This window comes from Ammospiza caudacuta, chromosome 2 (assembly GCF_027887145.1).
Source record: "Ammospiza caudacuta isolate bAmmCau1 chromosome 2, bAmmCau1.pri, whole genome shotgun sequence".
NCBI classification, from domain to species: Eukaryota; Metazoa; Chordata; class Aves; order Passeriformes; family Passerellidae; genus Ammospiza; species Ammospiza caudacuta.
In genome coordinates this window covers 72,300,916-72,320,353 of record NC_080594.1, presented here as the reverse complement: position 1 = coordinate 72,320,353, position 19,438 = coordinate 72,300,916, and the positions used below count along the sequence as shown (strand labels likewise).

At 39.9% G+C, this 19,438-nt stretch overlaps 1 protein-coding gene across 2 annotated transcripts in view; it reads right to left on the bottom strand.

Annotated features, from left to right (window-relative positions):
- Positions 1-19,438, bottom strand: part of SLAIN1 (SLAIN motif family member 1) — a 49,938-nt gene that overhangs the window by 15,876 nt on the left and 14,624 nt on the right. Inside the window, exons 3-5 of one of the 2 annotated variants that reach the window (XM_058799939.1) lie at positions 5,401-5,550; positions 3,377-3,526; positions 976-1,314 (exon numbers count right to left, since the gene is read on the bottom strand). The exons of the other annotated variant lie outside the window; for it this stretch is intronic. Of the exons in view, the coding sequence (XP_058655922.1) occupies positions 976-1,314; positions 3,377-3,526; positions 5,401-5,550 (639 nt within the window). The remainder of the gene's footprint in view (positions 1-975; positions 1,315-3,376; positions 3,527-5,400; positions 5,551-19,438) is intronic. 2 annotated transcript variants of the gene reach the window in all.

Genomic DNA, 19,438 nt, shown 5'->3' with positions numbered 1-19,438 from the left:
CAACAGACACCCACGCTGCTCTACCCTCTGTTAACATCACCTCTCCTTCTATATTGTCACTTGTCAATTATACTTCCATGCCAGGGCTTACTTTGAATAGAAGTGGTTTGGGCACCAACCCGTCATGTCTTGTTTGTCAGAAAAGCAACATGCATACCTGTAGCACCATAAATAGCAACTATATGTTGTTTTGAACAACACATTTATTTTCTTGCCCAAGGGTGAGCTGTAACCTGCAATGTTACAAACAAGACCCTGGATGGAAATGGATTGTTAAAAATTAACTTGGGGGAAAGACTGAAGGTATAGGAAAGTAAAATGCAGCAGAAAGAAGAAAAATTGTGATCATAATAAGGAAAGAAAAGAAGCTAACAGCAAAAATGGAGGGAAAGTTAAATCGTGAGTAAGCATCGAGATACAAATCTTCCATATTCTGGAATGCATCTCAAATGCAGTGCAAACAAGCAGCAATAACTCAGGATAGTTTGGGAGTGACATTATCTCCAACTATTTTAACAATCAGCCCTATCAGACCTGGAACAGAAGCAAAAGGCCATAAGCACTCATCACAGCACAGCTGCATTAACAGCAAACTCAGGAATAAGAAATAAAATTAAAATCTGAAAACCTGGATCTCTATTTTACTGCATCCAGAACGGACATGTGTACATCAAGCTTGAAAGCCCCAGAGGTTCTTCTAGCCAACTATTAGCCTGCTAAAACATGCTCTGCTTTACCTTCTTTCTTCACTTGTGGTCATCTTTGCAGCATTTTAAAACAGACTAAAGCCACAACTTTCATGACCAGGTCACAGATTACATTTTGTAGAAAACCGCTTAACAATAACATCCCTTCATCATTTACACAGGCTTAAACTGTCACAATGTTTGTCACAATTTGTGTACAATTCATCTTTAAAATGGCACTGGCACTTGGCAGAGAAAAGACCACTTTTCAGAAAAGCATGCAACCCACCTCCATTAATCCTATTTGGTTGCTGCTCTGGAGTTTGGGCTTGAGGAGAGCAGAAGGGCTGCTGATAGGTATTTGTAGGGAATTGTGGGGAAGTAGGGCTCCTCCTGCAGTCCCGGATACTGGAGAAAGTCTGTGAGTGAGGAATCCCTCTCTGGAAGGGGGAGCAGCGAGTCAGACGTGGCTGCGGAGGTGGGAGGTGGTCAAACTCTTCCTCATCCTCAAGACTATAGCGATCATACTCCTGGTCACTGCATGTCCCTTTTTTTCCCGCATTCAGAGAAACACTGGAAGTGTGCCTTGACACAGATGCTGAAGTTGAAGCATAATCTTGCCTAAGGCCTGTAAATTCCAAGAGGAGGATGATTCAGCTTCTGCTAAGTGATTAACTCTAAATATGCACTTCAATCTTGGAAACTACACAGGTAAGTAGACGGAATTTTACATCAAGAATTGAATTTAAAATCTAATCAGGCTGAGGATCTGATATAGGATTCATCTGATCCACCTTTCAGGCATCTAAGCCTGAATTCTCTCCTTGAATTTTTTTTTTTTTAATAAAATACTAAAAAAGAATACAAGAGTCCCCAGACGATGTCTGAGATGCCTTTCCTAAGAAGAACCACTCTCAGGAGGCACATATTTCTCTGCCAATAAGGATTACATGAGTACTAAGTTTTTAACTTCTCAATACTCTTAATCAGAGGAATTACACACACATTAGTTTTCCAAGCTGTTGCTATTGAACATTTGTATTCGTGCAACAAAAATGTTTACAATGACATTTCTTAAGCCTACAACCCACCTAAATCTTCTGGGTCTCCGAACTCCCTGAAAAAGAATTACTTCCTGATAGCATCCAGTCCCATAGACAAGGCTTAGCGGTAACACAACTGCATTTTACAGAGGTACACAACCTTCTCAGACTGTATTTTACACAGTACACCCTCTCAGAATGCCAGGTTTTGAAAACCATCTTACAATAAGCACTACCCTGTAAGAGCCTGTTTGCTCCAGATCAAGTGAGAGGGAAACATTTACATCACTTGCACATCCCTCCTTTCTCCAGCAACCAAGGAAAAAACACTGCACTTCCAGGAGACAAGTAACTCTGAAGTAGCTGCAGATAACAACCTTCCTAGACCTTCAAGAAGCTCTAATTTTTAACAGATGTCTTTGCTTCATAATGCAAACTTTCTTAATATGCTTCCTCTCCCTCTCCTCAAGTGGGAGTTTCTATTTGTGGCTGTGAAGAGAGCGTGCCTGTGTGCACATAAACTGCCACTTTCCACAGGATTAAGTGGTCAACAACTGTCACGTGCTCAAACATTGTCCACCAGCTGCTACTACAAGGATGACATACAATCAATTGCACATGACACAGATTTGAAGAGAAACCAGCATTTTTCTTTCCAGTCTGCCAATGCCCTGGTTCCTTAAAGAGCTCAGTACCTGAAGTATTTTTTAAACCTCACTCTGAAGGAGATGAGCACAGCTGTCATTTAAATAATGCAATCCTTAGTAACCCTGACAGTCATAACTTTTTTTCTTTTTAAAATCAGAACACTTGTTAATTTCTCTGCTGAACATGATGCATCCCACCAGATATTCAGCAAGCTCTCCTGCTGGCAGGTGATCACACTGCCTGCCCAGTCTGGTGGCTTCAGCCAGATCATGGCTCTAATTTTTTTTTCTCATTTTATTATTTTTGATTTATAAAATCACTTATTACTTAGCATTTTCATTCAGGCCCCGTCTGTGAATTTCTCTTGCTTTTAATCTCATCACTTCCTCCTTGATATCTCACTTGGCACTAACAGGATACAGGAGAAATACTCCACTTAATGTCTCAGTAACCTCTAAGTCAAATGCGTTTTATTTATTCATAAAGACATTTTACAAAAATTACTATTAAGCCAAACTAAAATCGATGTCAAAGAAGACTTTAGACTCAGATTTGTGCATAATTACTAGTTTTAAACCAAGATATTGAATTTAAAAGCCCCAATTCTGTATTTAAGCGGGATTTCATTTCAAAACTCATCTGAAAATTGAAGTGGAGGCAAAGAAAGCCAAGAGAGCTGCTTATTTTTACCTTTCTCATTAAATGCATGTATGAGAAAAAATGCTTTAGGATCTTTCCTGTCCAGAAATAGAATTATTTCAATTAATATTCAGGAAAACATAAACATCAGATTTTGAAAGATCCAGTACCAGTTCAGATTAACATGAACCCAACAACATACACACCTTCTCCATGCAGGTGAAGAGTACTTCCACTTGCCACTCAAGAGGCAATACAACTTAAAAAACATTTACTTCACTGAGACCAGACTGGAGCAGTTTTAACTATAATAAGAAGTCTTCCTCAGACTGTTGTGAAAACCAAAAAAGTGCCACCTACTCTCCTCCTGTAGACGAGCCATGATCTGAACATCAGTGAGGTCCTGCAGCTTGTATCCCATGGAGATGGAATCATCCTCCAGCTCCGAAGTGCTCAGTTCACTGTCTACCGATGACTGTGGACTCAAAGGGGAACTCCTAGAAATGTACCCTAAGTAAGAAAGCATACACTTTAGGCTACAAATATGGCCAACTTCATTCAGAATCATCTGAATTTACATTACAGTAGCTTAAAACATTTTCTGAATAGCACATAAAAACTTACAGAAGTGTAGTGCAATTCACTAACAATTAGCAAAGAGCTTTGATATTCACGAAAAGTAGTAAGTGTATGAATGGATCATGAATTCCTTGGCTTGTTCCCAAAATAGCATTGCATAGCCCAGACAATGAATAATTTACCTAATACTGTTCTGATACAGCTCAGATTAGTATAGTCTAACCAAAATCTGCATTTGCATCTCTCTTATGGAACTATGGTTCTCCCTACTCTGTTTTGAAAAACAAGTGGATATGTGTCACTGACTTCTGCTCAATACTCAAATGCCATTTAGCTAAATTTTACTATTATTTTTTTAAACTATATATAATTATCATGTAACTCAATCTCAGTAACAATTAGGGTTGAACATTATGCAACAGAGAAAGCATTACTTTCTTCACAGAGCTACCTTTTTGAAAGGCTCTGGATTATACTTTTTCCCTGAGTGTAATAGTAAAATATAAACTAACCTGCAATTAGTTGCATGAGCTAGTTGTTGTCCAACTTTAAAGAAAAGTCCCATCAACTAAAACAGTAAATAATTTTCTAATGTCCTGTGGACCACCAGAGACCCAGAGCCTGCAGGGCAAGAACTGCTGTGACTATGGCTCACCAGCTGTGCTTGTATCACAGGTGTGTCTGCATCCTCTAGCACTGCTGAAAGCAGCCACCTAAAATTCATCCTCAATTCAGCTATTTTCTAATAATATCTCCAAAAGAAAAGGATAAGCAGGGGATTACTTTGTTTTGGAAGGATTGCATGGAGTAAATGTGTTTGCTTTCTTAAATGTTTAAGTTACAGCAGTCCCTGAGGTTCTGCAGAGGTAGTAACAGCTGTGCTCTTTTGGAGCTGCAGAGGGAAGTTAGAAAAGGTACCTGAGGGTACCTCAAACAGCATGAGTTCATTTAGGAACTAGGCTTCATCCCACTGAATAGGGAAGATGTTTCACTCACACGCAGACAGCTACAGCAGGCTCTCTGTCTGGAGCTGTTTCTCACCCACAGTGCTCATATCCCTTAAAATAGGAATTTCTGCAGTGATTTCGAGCATTGTAAGGAACACTGCACACAGATGGGTGTGACACTGATCATCAGCCCATCCTCAGCCCATGCCTGCTCCTGCCAGCAATGAAACATAACTGTCTTTCACCCAGAAGATTGTTTTCTCCACTGCCACTGCAGTTTAAGCGCAGTCACAGATACAAACTGACTCCTGATATCTGTAGTGAAGAAGGAAAATGAAAATCCTTGCAATTTACAGACCACAGAAAGTTTTCTATTTTCCTAGAACTTATGTGTACCCTGAAAAATAGTGTAAAACATAAAACAAATCTTGAAAATAAGCAACAATATCAGCTTGAAAACAGGCATGATTCTGCCAGCTCTTCTTATTATAAATTCTCACTGCCAATTTCATTACACAGCTGTACATATGTTTCTGTGGACACAAGGAAGGGGCACCATGGGGCAGAAATGAGCAACAAAGCTGGGGACTGTTGAAGCTGACACAATCACAACTGTACTACTGGGTAAATCATTAGTGGTATTTACTAGCATCACTCTCCCGTAACATGCTGCGTAACACTTGTAGTTAACAGCCAAATTTTAGGGCATTAAAAAAATGCCCAAAACTCCAATTTCCCTCTGAGATATGAGTTCATATACAATCATTTTAAAAGAGTACTGTTGTTAAATGCTAGCAGGATTAGATACAATCAAGCACTTTTGTAAGCACCGTAAATCAATAAAAAGATAAGCATTACCTGTCCGCTCAGGTGTTAGTATTGCTTTACTGGAAGTTTTAGAGAAGCTGGGACTATTACAGCCATTGGTATATGGGGTGAGTCTTGCAACAGGACTATAGGGAAAAGCCAAGGAGACAGGCGTAGAGAAGAGGCTCCGCCATCGGCTAGCTGTTATGGATGCGAGGGAGGAGGGGGAGAAAACAAGATTTACAGTTATTAATAGAACAGTACTGTCAGAGAGAAAAATCATCTCATCTTAATCTGTTCATCATACATTTTCTACTTAATACAAGAGGAAAAAATGGTGAAAATTCAGCAGCAAATCAGAGGATCAGCACAGTCTTCTGCATGTAAAAGTGAGCTCTAAAAGGTTTTCTAGCAAATATATCTGTTGACTATATTTTGCATATGCACCGTTTTGGTATATGTTGACTATATTCTGCATATGCACCTTTTGGTTGGGTGACCAACACACAAATAACAGGAAGTAAAAACTGCTACAGTTAGCAGATAAATGAAAATGAAATTTATAGTGCTCTTCAAGGAATTGTTCATGACAATTAATCATCACACAATTGAATCAGCAGCTAAATTATGAGTTATGGGAGTTCAGAGACAGAGCAGTAAAAGACGCTTAACCATCAAGTGCTAAAAACAACTGTAATCCCATATCAAGCTTTTAAGCTACCATATTTTCCCTTCTCTTTTTACACCACCAAATTCCTGATTGCATAAGCATGATTTTTTTCCCCACTGTTTCTTGAATAACAGAACAAGGCATCCCTTTTTCTATACCTTGTTTACAAAAAGCTTGCAAGGCATCTGGTTTTCTAAGCAATATCACAAAGCACTCAGAGTTGGCAAAAATAAAGCTAAAGGCTTATTTCATTTACATTTATTTAATTTACATTTTCTTACCCACCCAGTATTAATACAACTGTCCTTTGCCTATTTTACATACCTTGAAAAAGTAGACTAAACAACATTCACATGCTCTTCCAAAAATAAATAAATATTAGTACTAAAATTGTTTTAAGAAAAAGGAAAATTTAAAAATACATAAATTTCAGAGAACTCATTCAAATACAAGGAAAGATGAAAAACATATGATGGAATTGCTTTTTTTTAAATAGAATCTATTTTCTACTCATAGATGTTATGTATACAACAGAGGGACCCAGGAAAATACTTACACCTAGCTTTGAAATCAATGGCATAACCTTAATACTACAATCTGCTGTGTTATCTGGATTTGTTAATCTGGTCATTTTACATGCTAACAGCCATTCAAATAACAATCAAGTTTTCTGTTTTCACACCAAAATTATTTAGCAGGGCATACAAACTTTATTCCTCCCTCCTGCTAACATCAACTTCAAGTAGCCATGGGAAGGATGTCTTGGCGGGCTGTCAATCACATCCTCACAACTTTTGGAACAATCAGTTTGTCACCAATCCAAACAGTGTCATTTCTCCTCCTATTCCTTCTGCTTTGACCTACTTAAATGTATCCTGGGTTTTTAAGGAGTAAAAGCCTCTTCAACTCCTCCCACAAGTGCTACTAAGCTTGGAATGAAGACAACTGCCTGCTTCCAGCACAGGCACACAGCAGTCTGCAGGGACAGGGAGTACCTGCACGGCTCAGGCTCTGAGAAAGGTAGTTTAGTACACATAAGTAGCATAAAAATTCAAACTGTGTTCTTTGCTGTCCCCTCACTGAAGAATTATTGCAATTCTCTCATTTTTGGTGATTCTGGTTCCCTCGAACTCAAAGACACCCAAAGTTCTGAGATCTTTAAAGGCAGCATCAGCACCACTTTCAGGAAATTGCTCAATGCCAACCAAGGCACACAACACAGACTGCCCAGCTGGACTGTTTGTCCTCAACATTCACTAACAGGATCAGTTCTAAAGTGAAGCATGCAAGTGTCTCAGGACAAAAAGGAGAGCAAACACAGATGAACGCAACTCTACAAACTAGCAATTAACATGAGTCCCTGGGGATGAGATTAATTCACAAGGTGTTAAAAACAGCAAACTGATCTAAGGTATTCACTGAAAGAAATCCATACATTAAGAGCAGATCTCAGTATCACATCCACAGCTAATGTCTGTCATTTCCACCAGGAACCATCAATAAGAGAAAGGGATGACAGTTGCCTGAGATTTTATTTTCCTGCCTAGGACAAGCTACTGCTTTGTAGCAGCCTGACCATTTGCCAGGCCAATTAGCTGCCAGCATGTTCTCACCCCCAGATGTGGTCAAGCACACAGCATAAATAAACATCATTCATTACCCTCTACAATAACCACTGTGAGCTGGCCCACTGAGCACAAGGCAACAGTTATTATGACTTTGAAAGCAAGAACCCACACCAAGAATTTAATTAATATTTATGGCTAACCAGATTTCAAACTCCTCTTTCAAACAGCATGTGTTCTCAAGGAAAGATGATGGATGGATGGATGGATGGATGGATGGATGGATGGATGGATGGATGGATGGATGGACGGATGGATGGATGGAGCCAAGAAGCTCTATCTACACTAACCTCTATATATATAAAATCTCTAGGGACACCAATGTAAAACATTCCCAATCCTACAAACTTCTGCCTCTCTGCCTAAAATAAAACTTTCTAGTCTAAACATCAGGAAATGTTGGATACTTTTTAGGCATATGAGTTAATCCATTGTTTAGGATCAAATATAAAAATCAGCTTTCATTAGGTTTCAAATAGGAATATCAATGTACATATTGAGCACTTTACCGTACTAAGAAAGACAGCAAAATTAAGACTTACTGAAGTCTTGTGCTAATGCCAAAACCATAAAAAGTTACGTAGGAAGTGAGCGCTATAGACATGTAAGCAAATATGTAAATTCATGTAAAATTTGTAAAATCCCAAACCTGTGCAATAGTCAGTCATTTCAGAACACTTATTTTGCTCCAAACTGAATGTGAGACTGTCCTGGTTAGCATGATAGGCACTAGTCTGCTGTGCATGGATGAGACAACATTGTTAAGACCTTTATTTTAAGTTTAAATTCCTAGCTGTTCAGCTGAATTTTACAGTATTTGTAGCTTCTTCTTAAAGCTCCAATGCCAGTTATCTGCAGTGAAGTAAGACTATCAGGTACCCTTTAAAAACAAAGTAAGTTTCTAATCTTTGCAGTTGAATAGGAACATAGATAATTCTGCTCTGAGTAAGTTATACTGAAGATGCACTGAAGGAAGGAAGAGATTCAGCCATGAAAAGGAAAGCAGAGACATCTAAAACAACAACCAAGAGAAAAGAAGCCAAAAAATCCATTTCATTTGCTAACATCAAAGACGTAAACATTTTAAATTTCATTTCTTGATGCATTAAGGTGGTGGAATGAATATTGTAATAAAATAAGCATAAATTGTCCCAGTCATCTTAAGTCTACAGCTATTAGAAGTGTCCAACTTTCTGCATATTATTTCCTTAGTCTTGATAAATTCTTAATAACTAGACTGCTGATAATGCACTGTGTTACACAGTACCTACTCTAATATGTTTAAAAAAGGACTTTCAAACTGACCACATAAGTGAGCAATCAAAAGCTTTCCTTCCAAAAATAAAATCAGCAACAAGTGAGACTGCTCATACCTTTTAAATATTTACTAATAGAACTGAAGGTTTAAAAATTAATTAATCTTATTTTTATAACATCCCTGGAGATATCAAAATGCTAAAACAGATGAAAACAGTAACTCAGATAGGAAAATATGAAGAAGTAATTTAAAAATAAAAATATTCACCATACTGAATCCTGTGAATAATCAGTATTTAATAAGAACTGCTGCAAAATTTCACATGAAAGCCTGAACATGTGAACATCCACAGCACTCAAAAGGAACCACACACCCTGCAAAACCACAGGATTCTGTACCATTTTTAAAGCAATCCCCCTCCTAAAACTAATTCCTCACTTAAGCCACATAAGGTAAAAAAAGAAGTCCTAAACATATACAGAAGCATGTTTTTGAAAGGGAAGATGAAATTTGCTATTTAAATTAATGGGAATGTTCATCAGCTGGAACACAAGGGAGTAACAGGTAGAGATCCTCATTATGTTGTTTTAGTTATGAGGGGTTACACTGATGTGAACAGGGACAGCTCAAGAACAGATCCTCTACTTGAGGAATCAGGTACACCTGGAACATCACATGTGATATATCCAGGACATGTGGGTGACCAAGCACTGGAACAGGCTGCCCAGAGAGATTGTGGAGGCTCCCTTACCAGAGGTACTTGAAAGCCCTATGGACACAACCCTGTGCAATGTGTTATAGGACAGCCCTGCCTGAGCAGGGAGATTGGACCAGATGACCCACTATGGTCCCTTCCAGTGTGACCCATTCTGTGATTCTGTTGTCATATTAGCTAAGGGTATAAGGGTTTCCAAGAAACCAAACCAAGTACATGCACATTTTAAACCCCTTCCCATTTTCAGGACTCCATTAGGAAACTCAGTGAGCTCAGTTTGCCAGACAAGAACTTTCTTTCACTCTAAGCAAGACAAATAAACAATATTTTTTTGCTATAAAGACAGAAAACAATAAAATCACATATATCAGTGTTGTACTACTGACTAAACATGCTAAATTATATCAGGCATCATCTGTCTTGTTTATCCACTCAATTAGTTAATTTTTGTATAGGCCTCCAGGCAAACTCAAAAATACCTTTTAAGTTCATGCTTAAACAAATTATATAGCATACATGCAGACATTTGAATATGGGTTCTAATTACAAAGCCTGAACAAACTCCCATTTTGAGCCAGCACTGGAGGAACACTTACAATACTGTGAATCTGCAGCACTGCAAATAATTTTCTGCCAACACAATTTCTTTAGAGCAGAAAACCCAAACCAAATCCCTGGTGTATTCTGAATATGTGTGGTTGCACAGTAGCCATGCTTAAAAGAAAAATCTCTCTCATGGGAATAAAACACAGAGACCTACACGGAAAACAGAAGCATTTAGCTGATCACAGGAGAAAATCCAGAGTGCTGGAAGGGAATTCATAACCCTCACTCTACCATAGATAGGAATGCCTAAGCCAACTAAGAGGCATCACCTCCGTGAAGCACAACTAACTTCTCCCTCCTGAAGACAGGTATTTTACCTTCACTTTTGGTCCCTGTTAAAAAGCCATGCAGAGTTTGAGAACTACTCCTGCAGTCAGATATACATCTGGGAATCTCTGTGTGTCTAACATGCCTGAAAAGACTGACAGAGGAAAACATGAAAATATTCCCCACTACTCATTCATTAGTGCTGTTATGCAATAACCGTACTGGCTCAAGAAGCAGGGAACATGGGCTCCCACTACTCAGCAGCCTGTAGAGATTTACTTGAGTCACTTGAAAACCCAGAGTTCATGTGAGAACTTGAAGCGATACAAGACAGTAAGTATCCTGCTAGATACATACCAGGAACCAACACTGTTGCTCCTATCCAATAGAAGAACTTCAGGGAGCCAAGTTTTCAAAAAAGCAGAATCTGTATTTCAAGTACCTCAGTAGCTCCTGAACACATGAACCTTCAAACTACGTGCAATCTTTGGTCTGTTTCACAGGGTGACGCACTCAGTCCTGTGCTCAGAATGACTGTAATACCTTCCACAGTTTTTCAAAACACAGTGTTCAAAGTTTTCCTTTGCAATTTCAAGTCCTAAAAATTCATTTTTTGGAAAAAATTATGGGTCTATCATTTACAAGATTGTAAAATCTGGGCTTAAGACAGCAACATTTTCAGTTCTAATAACTGTGAGTAAAAAGCATGGAGTTGTACCTGTAAATCTGGAAGTTAGTTTGGGACACGTCCATTTTCCCATCTTGTTGAATGTTATACAGCAAACTTCTTGACTTTTCAAGCAGCACACTCCTAGTTCCCGTCTCCCACAGCCATCAGCTTTGGTCATCCCATCAGCTTATTCCAGTTTGATTTCCTAACCACAGCTGAGCTCAGCCAGCCATCCTGCTAGTGGCAGAAACTTTCCTATCAGTCAGTCACACCTCATATGCTTAATGCACATTTGCAGTCACACTGAAACTGTCATTGCCCAGAACTATTTCCCTGCCCTGTCACACAGAGATCACAAAATGCTTGAGGCTTGTTTGTCATTTCTGTCTGTTGATTTCTCCATCATGAGAGGGAGAGCACCCCCTCATTCCCAACTCCAATGAGAACAGAAACTTCCCAGTATAGACTGCACAAAGGGACTCCTTTCAAGTGTCAGAAGAATTGAGGGGTGGGGGGAAGGTGTTTTAAGACTTGGTTTTATTTCTCATTATCAGTACTCTGATTTGATTGGCAATAAAATAAATTTTTCCCTAAGCTGAGTCTGGTTTGCTGTGGGATCTCAGCACCTCAGGATGGAGGTGCAGAGAGGCCGAGACCACCCTTGGGGGGCTCGGGAATCCTGGAATGTTGCCAGAAGTGTCTGGTGGCAGGATTTTGATCCTACACAGGAGATGAGACCTGTATGAAGACTGGGAGGATTCCACTGGGTGAATGGTGAAGGGATAAGTTAGTTAAAGTGTAAAACACAGGGTTTAGGATTTTGGTACAGGGGGGTCTAAAGAAGTAAGATGGAGGAATTGGGGCGTGTCCTGTCCTTCTTCTTCTTCTTCTTGGCCTCCATCTTCTGTGGTGATGGTGGCACTTTGGGATTGGTTATTACTAGAAGTGCACCGGTTAATAAGAGTAGAAAGTATTGGAGAAAAATGATAAATATTGTACACGTAACTTAGGGTATAAAGATAAGTGACCGCCCGGGGGCTTCGGGAGTGTGCCCATGGCTGACTTGCTGTGCAGACCTCTGTCGGGCTGAAAGAAAATCTTTTAGATAAACAATTAATAAACACCAAGACCGAGACAAGACCAGAAGTCTCTCCTCGTCCTTTGAAGCATCGGCTCTCCAAGGCCATCCCTGGGAATTCCCTGAGAATTCCTAAACAGCCTAAAACAGCAGCAGAAAACCTCACAAGCCAAAACAGCCGAGAAACCCAACAAGCGGCCTCCCGGAGCTATCTCCGGTCGTAAATCAGCCGGGAGAAAAATGAAATTTACAGTTTGCCTGTGATACTAACTGGTGACTGATCTCTCCCTGTCCTCATCTTGACCCACAACCCTTCCATTAAATTCTCTCTTCCCTGTGCAGGTGAGGATGGGAACAATAGCAGAGTTTTGGTGGGCAGCTGGTGTCTAGCTAGGGGCAATGCACCACATGGACAAACAGTGATAAATTAGGAGGAGCTGAGAAAATCAATGAAGAGTGTCCACTTGTCCCTAAGCCTAGGAAACTGAAAAACAACTTCAAGAGTATGTGAGAGCCTCTGTTTTAAAAATGTGAGAAAACTGGGAGTACCTGAGAAATTTGTTTCCCAGTTCATTCACATGAACTGATCTAGTATTAACATAGAATGAGAAAGCAGTTCAGTTGGTATGAATTAGTATAAAACTGCTTGATATACACAGCTACAACATACACCTCAAGAACTGTCCCAGAAAAAATAGCACAGACCTCTTTTAAAGGCAGAATCAGAAAGATTGTCTAAATTGCAGCAGTTCCTGTCACTTTCAGCTAGCACAGCAAGGAATGCAATCAGCAGTGGTGTCTGACATACTGCTATTGGTGACAAAAATGTAAATCTAAGATTCAAGACTTAATACTTTGCATGACACAGTCTAGTTGCGCCAGTGATTACCCATTGGTGTGAGCAGGAAAGTTTCAAAGGTAAATGTAAATTACTCTTCTAGTTTGATGTATTCCAGTGAAAGACTGACCTGAAAATTGTTTTTGTACACACTGAATGCTGAAAACACACCCACAGCACTGCCCAGCTGCAGCATGCTGAAGAGCATGGAAACTCCAAACACCATTCACTGACCCAATTTTGTAACAAAAATTATTTTATGACATCAAAGGATTCAAAAGACTAGAAAGGAAATGGAATCACAAGGTGCAAGCTACTTCCTACAAATCCCAAAGAAGGATTTTAGCTATGCCCTTTGGAGGGTAAGGTTGTGGGTTTAGTCTTGTTTTGTGGGTTTTTTTAACTTGGCTCTTTTTTTAAGGCAAGCCTTTTACTGTACAGCTATGTAAACAGACAAGCACAGAGGCTCTGTGAAAAATGCAACTCTCTCAGCATTCATCTTCCTCCTGGGTGCAAAACTCTACCTGCATTCACACATCCAAAAGCAAATGTTCTGATTAGAGCTAACAGCCAAACTTGGCTTCCCTCCTTTGAGAACTTGGCCAAATACTATGCTGAAATATTAAGCCTTAGGCATGACCTAGGGCCCAAATATCTGTTCCCTCCCCAGCTCCCAGTTTTTACACAAAAGTCAGTCTGATGCACTTCCATTCTATTTGGTGGATTGACCAGAACCCATGAGCATACATGAGCAGCTCACATTTCAGCTAGTTTGAAGTAAGACAGACCTTTCTGAGCAGAAGACTCATTCTCATGTACCAATACACAGGGTAACCTGGAACAAAATACACAGCCCCAGATTCTTCTACCAAACTATTAATATCTCATTATTAGGAAGAGTGTTTACTCCACTTAATTTAAAAGCCTTCAAGTAAGGCCTTAAGAGCCTTCAAAAACAGGATTTTGGTAAGGATTCTTACCAAAGGGCACTGTGAATGCAAAAATTAACACAGGAAGAATACACAAACTCACTAAAGAAGAATCCACCAAAGGTTAATAAATCACATCTAATTCAGAGTTCACATCTGGTTCTGTCAGTCACTGAACTGGCTCTACAGCTAGCATGGTGTCAGGGCAGTCATATACAGTACTTTCCCACATTCTCTCTCTTCCAGTATCTATTCATGGTGCTTTAGGATGCTGGATCCTGTGCCCCAGCCACAAGGAAGATGCTCTTCTGTACAGACATCAATGGCTGACCTAGTCACCTCAGGACACTATATTTCCAAGAGGAAGGAGAGGGAATGATTCATCTCACCTCTGCTTGCAAAGGACAAGTGAAAAGCATGATTCATCTTACCTCTGCTTGCAAAGGACAAAGAGGTATAGCACCCCTTGCAAAGGGAGCTATACCCCTTTGTCTGCTCTGCCTACAATGGCAGCCCAGTGTGACTGGCTCCAATACAGATCTCTGCATACAAACTAAACTCTCTGACTGAATTCATTACAGAGAACAATAAACAGAGCTTAAAAACAGAGTTCAAAGACTGCCTTCAGTTTTCACTTTTTCTAAACAACTGAAAAAGACAACTCTCGCAGCACTAGAGCACTGCAATGCTTGCATACATCCTCCTGAAACCAGCTGGTATTCAACTGGAGTCACCAAGCAACTTTCTCAGCAGCACTTCCAGTTGGAAGGGGACCTCTGTGTTAATTAATTTTTTTAAACAAGGAAGTGTTTCTCAAACCCCTTTACCAGGAAGATGAAGATCACTTGTACCATCACATTTAAGGGAGAGATGGAGAAGTAGAGAACAGTGGCAGGAAGGTGGGACAGCTGAAGTAACACTGCCTCCAAAAGAAACACATCAGAGAACAGACTCCAAGGTGTGCGTAAGGGTAGGAGAGATGAACTCCATGTCTGAATCCAGTCATTCACACACCCACACAGCACAGAGTAAAAGCACAGAGTAAAGCAAGACATTTTCAGCGTATTTTAACAATTAGCAACAAAAAAGAAAATTGTAACCACCTTATGATGTCACTCACTGGATAAAGATCTACCATCAGGATGTGCAGACAATGCACCTCAGGCCACTGAAATATCTTCCCCCAACTCTTTCTGGGCCAGCTGGATGGACCTCCTGACTCTGCTGGTTCTGGCTGTAAATTCCCAGGTGTCTGGTAAGGTACACCCAGCAGGTACAGACTGAATTGGGCATCATCCAATCATCTCAGCTAGTAGATCTGAAGGGGCAGCAACCTCTGTAAGCACAAATGAAGAGCTCTGAAGAAGCTCTGAGAAGACTAGTGCATCAACCAGAGGAAGGTAGAACTGCAGCAAGAAACTAATGTCTCTTCTACAATCAGAGTACCTTCAAAGCAGCCAGCTGTGCCGCAGAGGAAAATTAATCTGTTGAAATAACTTTGCCAAACCTCCATACCACACTAATTTCGGAGTTGTGGCCCTACTCCTCTAATGTGGAAAGGGTGTCTTCATAAAGACTTTGCTATTGCAGTCTGTGGCACTAAGATTCAAGCAGAGCTGTGCCACAAGTCATATCATATCACTTCAACATTGTTGGAGCGTTGTGATCATCATGAATCACATTTTACTCACTGCCTACTAATCCAAAGGGAAATCATTTCTGCTGGCACAATTTGTTAAAGAGTTTATATTTTCCTTAATGAAACACAGGTCTATCATTGACTACACACATGCACACGTTACCACAACATGACAGGCAAAAGCCAAAGTCTCATACTCATTTTGCATAAACATTGCAGAACTCACCCAACCTGGTTTTCTCTCTTGAATTTGCTACCTTTGGCAACTACTTTGTTTGTATTTCAGTGACAGTGTGATACAGCAAAATCCCACAGAATACTGTGGGAAGAGTATTTTGCAATCACTCAGACCTGGTTTGTTCTGCTTGCCACAACATTCCACAAGCAACAAAAACAGGTACATTTTGAACAGAAAAAGGTCTTTTTGTCTTTTTCTTTAAATGCAGGTTGGGTCTGTGGCATCTCCCAGGTTTAAGAGACAGCATGTCTGGGCCTCAGGACATCTCTTCACAGCCTACTTGCTTGCAGAGTGCTAGCAGACTTTGTCTACCATATAGTTCATTGCTTATAAATCCAGTAGAGATTTGCTTTGCAGATCAGTATGACATATTCTTGTCTGCAACAGTCAAGGGAATGTCTGCAGATATTCGGCAGCAAGAAGTATGTGGCTGTGGCCATCACCTCCACAGCTGCCACAATTCCAAACTTGCAGCATCTTCAGCGAACATGGCTGCCCAGGATGCAGCTCACGTGGTAAAATTCTGGTGACCAGGAGTTTCACAGGCACTGTGCCAGATTTATTACCAGCACAGTTCTGTGGCTTATGGCCATTACCCAGAATTATGAGGATGTAGGTAGATCTGTTTTCTCTGGCTCAAAACTGCTATACTTATCATCTTGCAGAGAGGTGCCTTGACTGTAACTGGATCAATGACATATCCTCACAGAGGAAAGAGGCACAATTTTGGCAACCTCACTTGAAATCATGTTGTTTGTAGGGTTTGCCACTGATTTTCAGGTCTGGTATAAAGAAACAAAGAAAGTTTAAAGTCTAAAGTCAGGCCCCAATCAAGATATTAAAAAAAAAAACCCAAAAAAAAACAACAACAAAAAAAAACCAAACAAAAAAAAACAAAAACAAAAAACCAAATTCCTTCCACTTTGATACGGAAAATAGGTACCAGAGCTGTTATTTTGCAAGACTGAAAACCACTTAACAGAAAGGAACAGGAGAGCTGTAGCACTCCAACTCTCTGGACACAATTCCCTGGGGCAGGCTGAGCCCTCTAACTCACAACTCTCAATAGCCAAGATTCTGGATCAATGAAGAGAGAAACCTGGTATTACATTTAAAATTAATAATGTATGTTAGAGTGAGAGTTGCTTCTAATGTAGGCCCATGATCATAAATCTGTGCACTTAAATAAGCCCTTCATCATCCTAAAACTTATCCAGTGGTGAAGCTGACTGAGAGGAATCTGGCCTGCTGCTTCTTTGGAAACCCATCTGGTATATACACTGGTTGTGTGACTTTTGTTAGAGGTCGTCCTCCTGCCCAGCCAGTCAGCTCTGTGCCTTGTGGCTATCCTTACATGAGGAGTTTGTCTCACCATCCAAGAGGAAGAAGCAGTTTCATGCCCCCTATTCAGAGGGCTTCATCCACCTTCACACACATCATGGTGGTTGTAGTGACAATTTTTTTCAGTTGCAGTAGAAGCTGGTAAATTCATTTTTGGCTAGCTCTCTGTCAGATAACTCCCTGAATATGCTTATGACCATGCTGCTTTCTTGGGCATCTGCCTTGCAGCTAGAAGATAGTGGCTTCCCCTAACCTGTCTACTCCACACACCCACTCAATTCTTTAGATTCCTTAATATGAAAACCAAATAAGCCTGTGGGTGAAGAGGCATTTTGCCAATACATTAGAATAACATCTGTAAATGACTTTTACACCACTGAGCAAAGTTGCTCTTTATAAAACACTCCACAAGCATTGCCATGGACTAGACAGGCTATATCAATACAAGGAAAACGTCCCAGAACAAATGTAGGTTCATACCAGGGACTTTGGCCAAAGCAGGTCACAGATGTACAGCTTTTCACATTCTTGATGAACAAAACCATGCTGCATTCACATCTTTAGCACAGACCTGACTTTCCCAACACTTTTACCAATGTCAAAAATACCACATGTAGCTCTGTTATGAGTCAGAAGAATCCCATGGTGTCTAGGCAAGTTTTGCGAAGTCCCCCTATAGTAAAATCTCTAAATATAGGGCATCAAATTCCAGAGTTTGACAGAATTTGTACTGATCACTGCCAGTCAAATTTAGAGCATAAAATTACTTCTTTTTCAGTCATGTTGGAAACAATACACATGTGGAAAGCTTACCACATTTTACCACCTCAAACATAAAGCAGAAGACTCCTCTCCAAGTTATCTGACACTCATCCCAAAAAGCATATGATTCATTGGCAAATATCTGGAGGAATATAAAGATAATGCACAAATCCCAGGTAACTTAAAGACTTCCAGTGACTTCAGCAGGCTTTGAATCCATACAGTTTTTTTTCTTACTACATTTCTATGATTTTAAGTTTTCTACTCCTATCTAGAGTATGTTAGACACAATCACAGAAGATTTTTAAAATGGTATTTATTTAGTTACCTTCCTTTGTACCACAAAACTGGAGACACTTGATTCTTGCCTCAGGTTAGTCCTGAAGTTGCAGAAAGCCTGTTTTCAACAGATTTAATTCCAGTATACCACAGGGTAAGTAAAAGCTGGAAATTAATTTTGCTTGATGATTAAAAATTCTTATGAGAGTTACAGTACAGAAGCCAATCTGAATTTCAGTCACAGAGGAGAAGGAGAACATTTGGCAAAACACAGCATATCCTCCATCTTTTAAGAAACTGTGACCTGTATTCATCTCAACTAGCACACAATATTCAAAGGTGACCTCCAGTCCTACCTAACCAATGATGCTACTCTCTGTCACTGGAGGAAGAGAGATCTCATGCTCTGAAGATGTTGCTTTTTTTCAACTAGTAACTAATTTCAAGCCTGAAGTTTAAGATGGCTTAAATAAAGTAGTATGAACCTCATCTTGAAAGCACTTAAAGCATGTTTAACAATGTTTAACACACAGAGAAACAGATATGGTAACTAGAAACCTGAAAACCAAAATATGAGCACTATCATGACATTCATTCACGCTGGATACCAGTGACAGCTATACCAATGTGCATTATCCATGCAGCACTGAGCTGTGCAGATATATTGGAGCCTGGCATGCTCTGGAGGGTGTAGAAAGGCTGTGTGCACTGACAGGATCAATTCTTACAATCTCCTGTTAGGTTACTTATGTTTTGGTAACACAACAAGAACATGTGAGGTCTTCTGTGAGCCTGGATATGCTCTGTATCCTTCAAGGCTACTAAGAACATAAGAAACTTCTCTCATCAGCAAGCTACTTTCTACATAGCGAAAAAATTATGAGTCTTAAGTGTTTTCTTAACTTCAGCCTGAGAAGGCCTGTTTTCAAGACCATTTAGCCTAATCAGGCTTTTTTTGGTGCAGAAATAAACCTCCACACTCTTTTAAAACAGTCTATTAGACATCCCCACAATATGCAGCCAATAGCAGATTTAAAATCCTGATAGCAATTCATCCACTATTTCAGAAATATTCTCAATCCTTAGAAAGTAACAGCTGCTTTGTAATTTCGATCATTTGTATTGGTCGGTGCTGAGTCATTGCAATCACAGCAATCCCAAAGAACTCTACTGA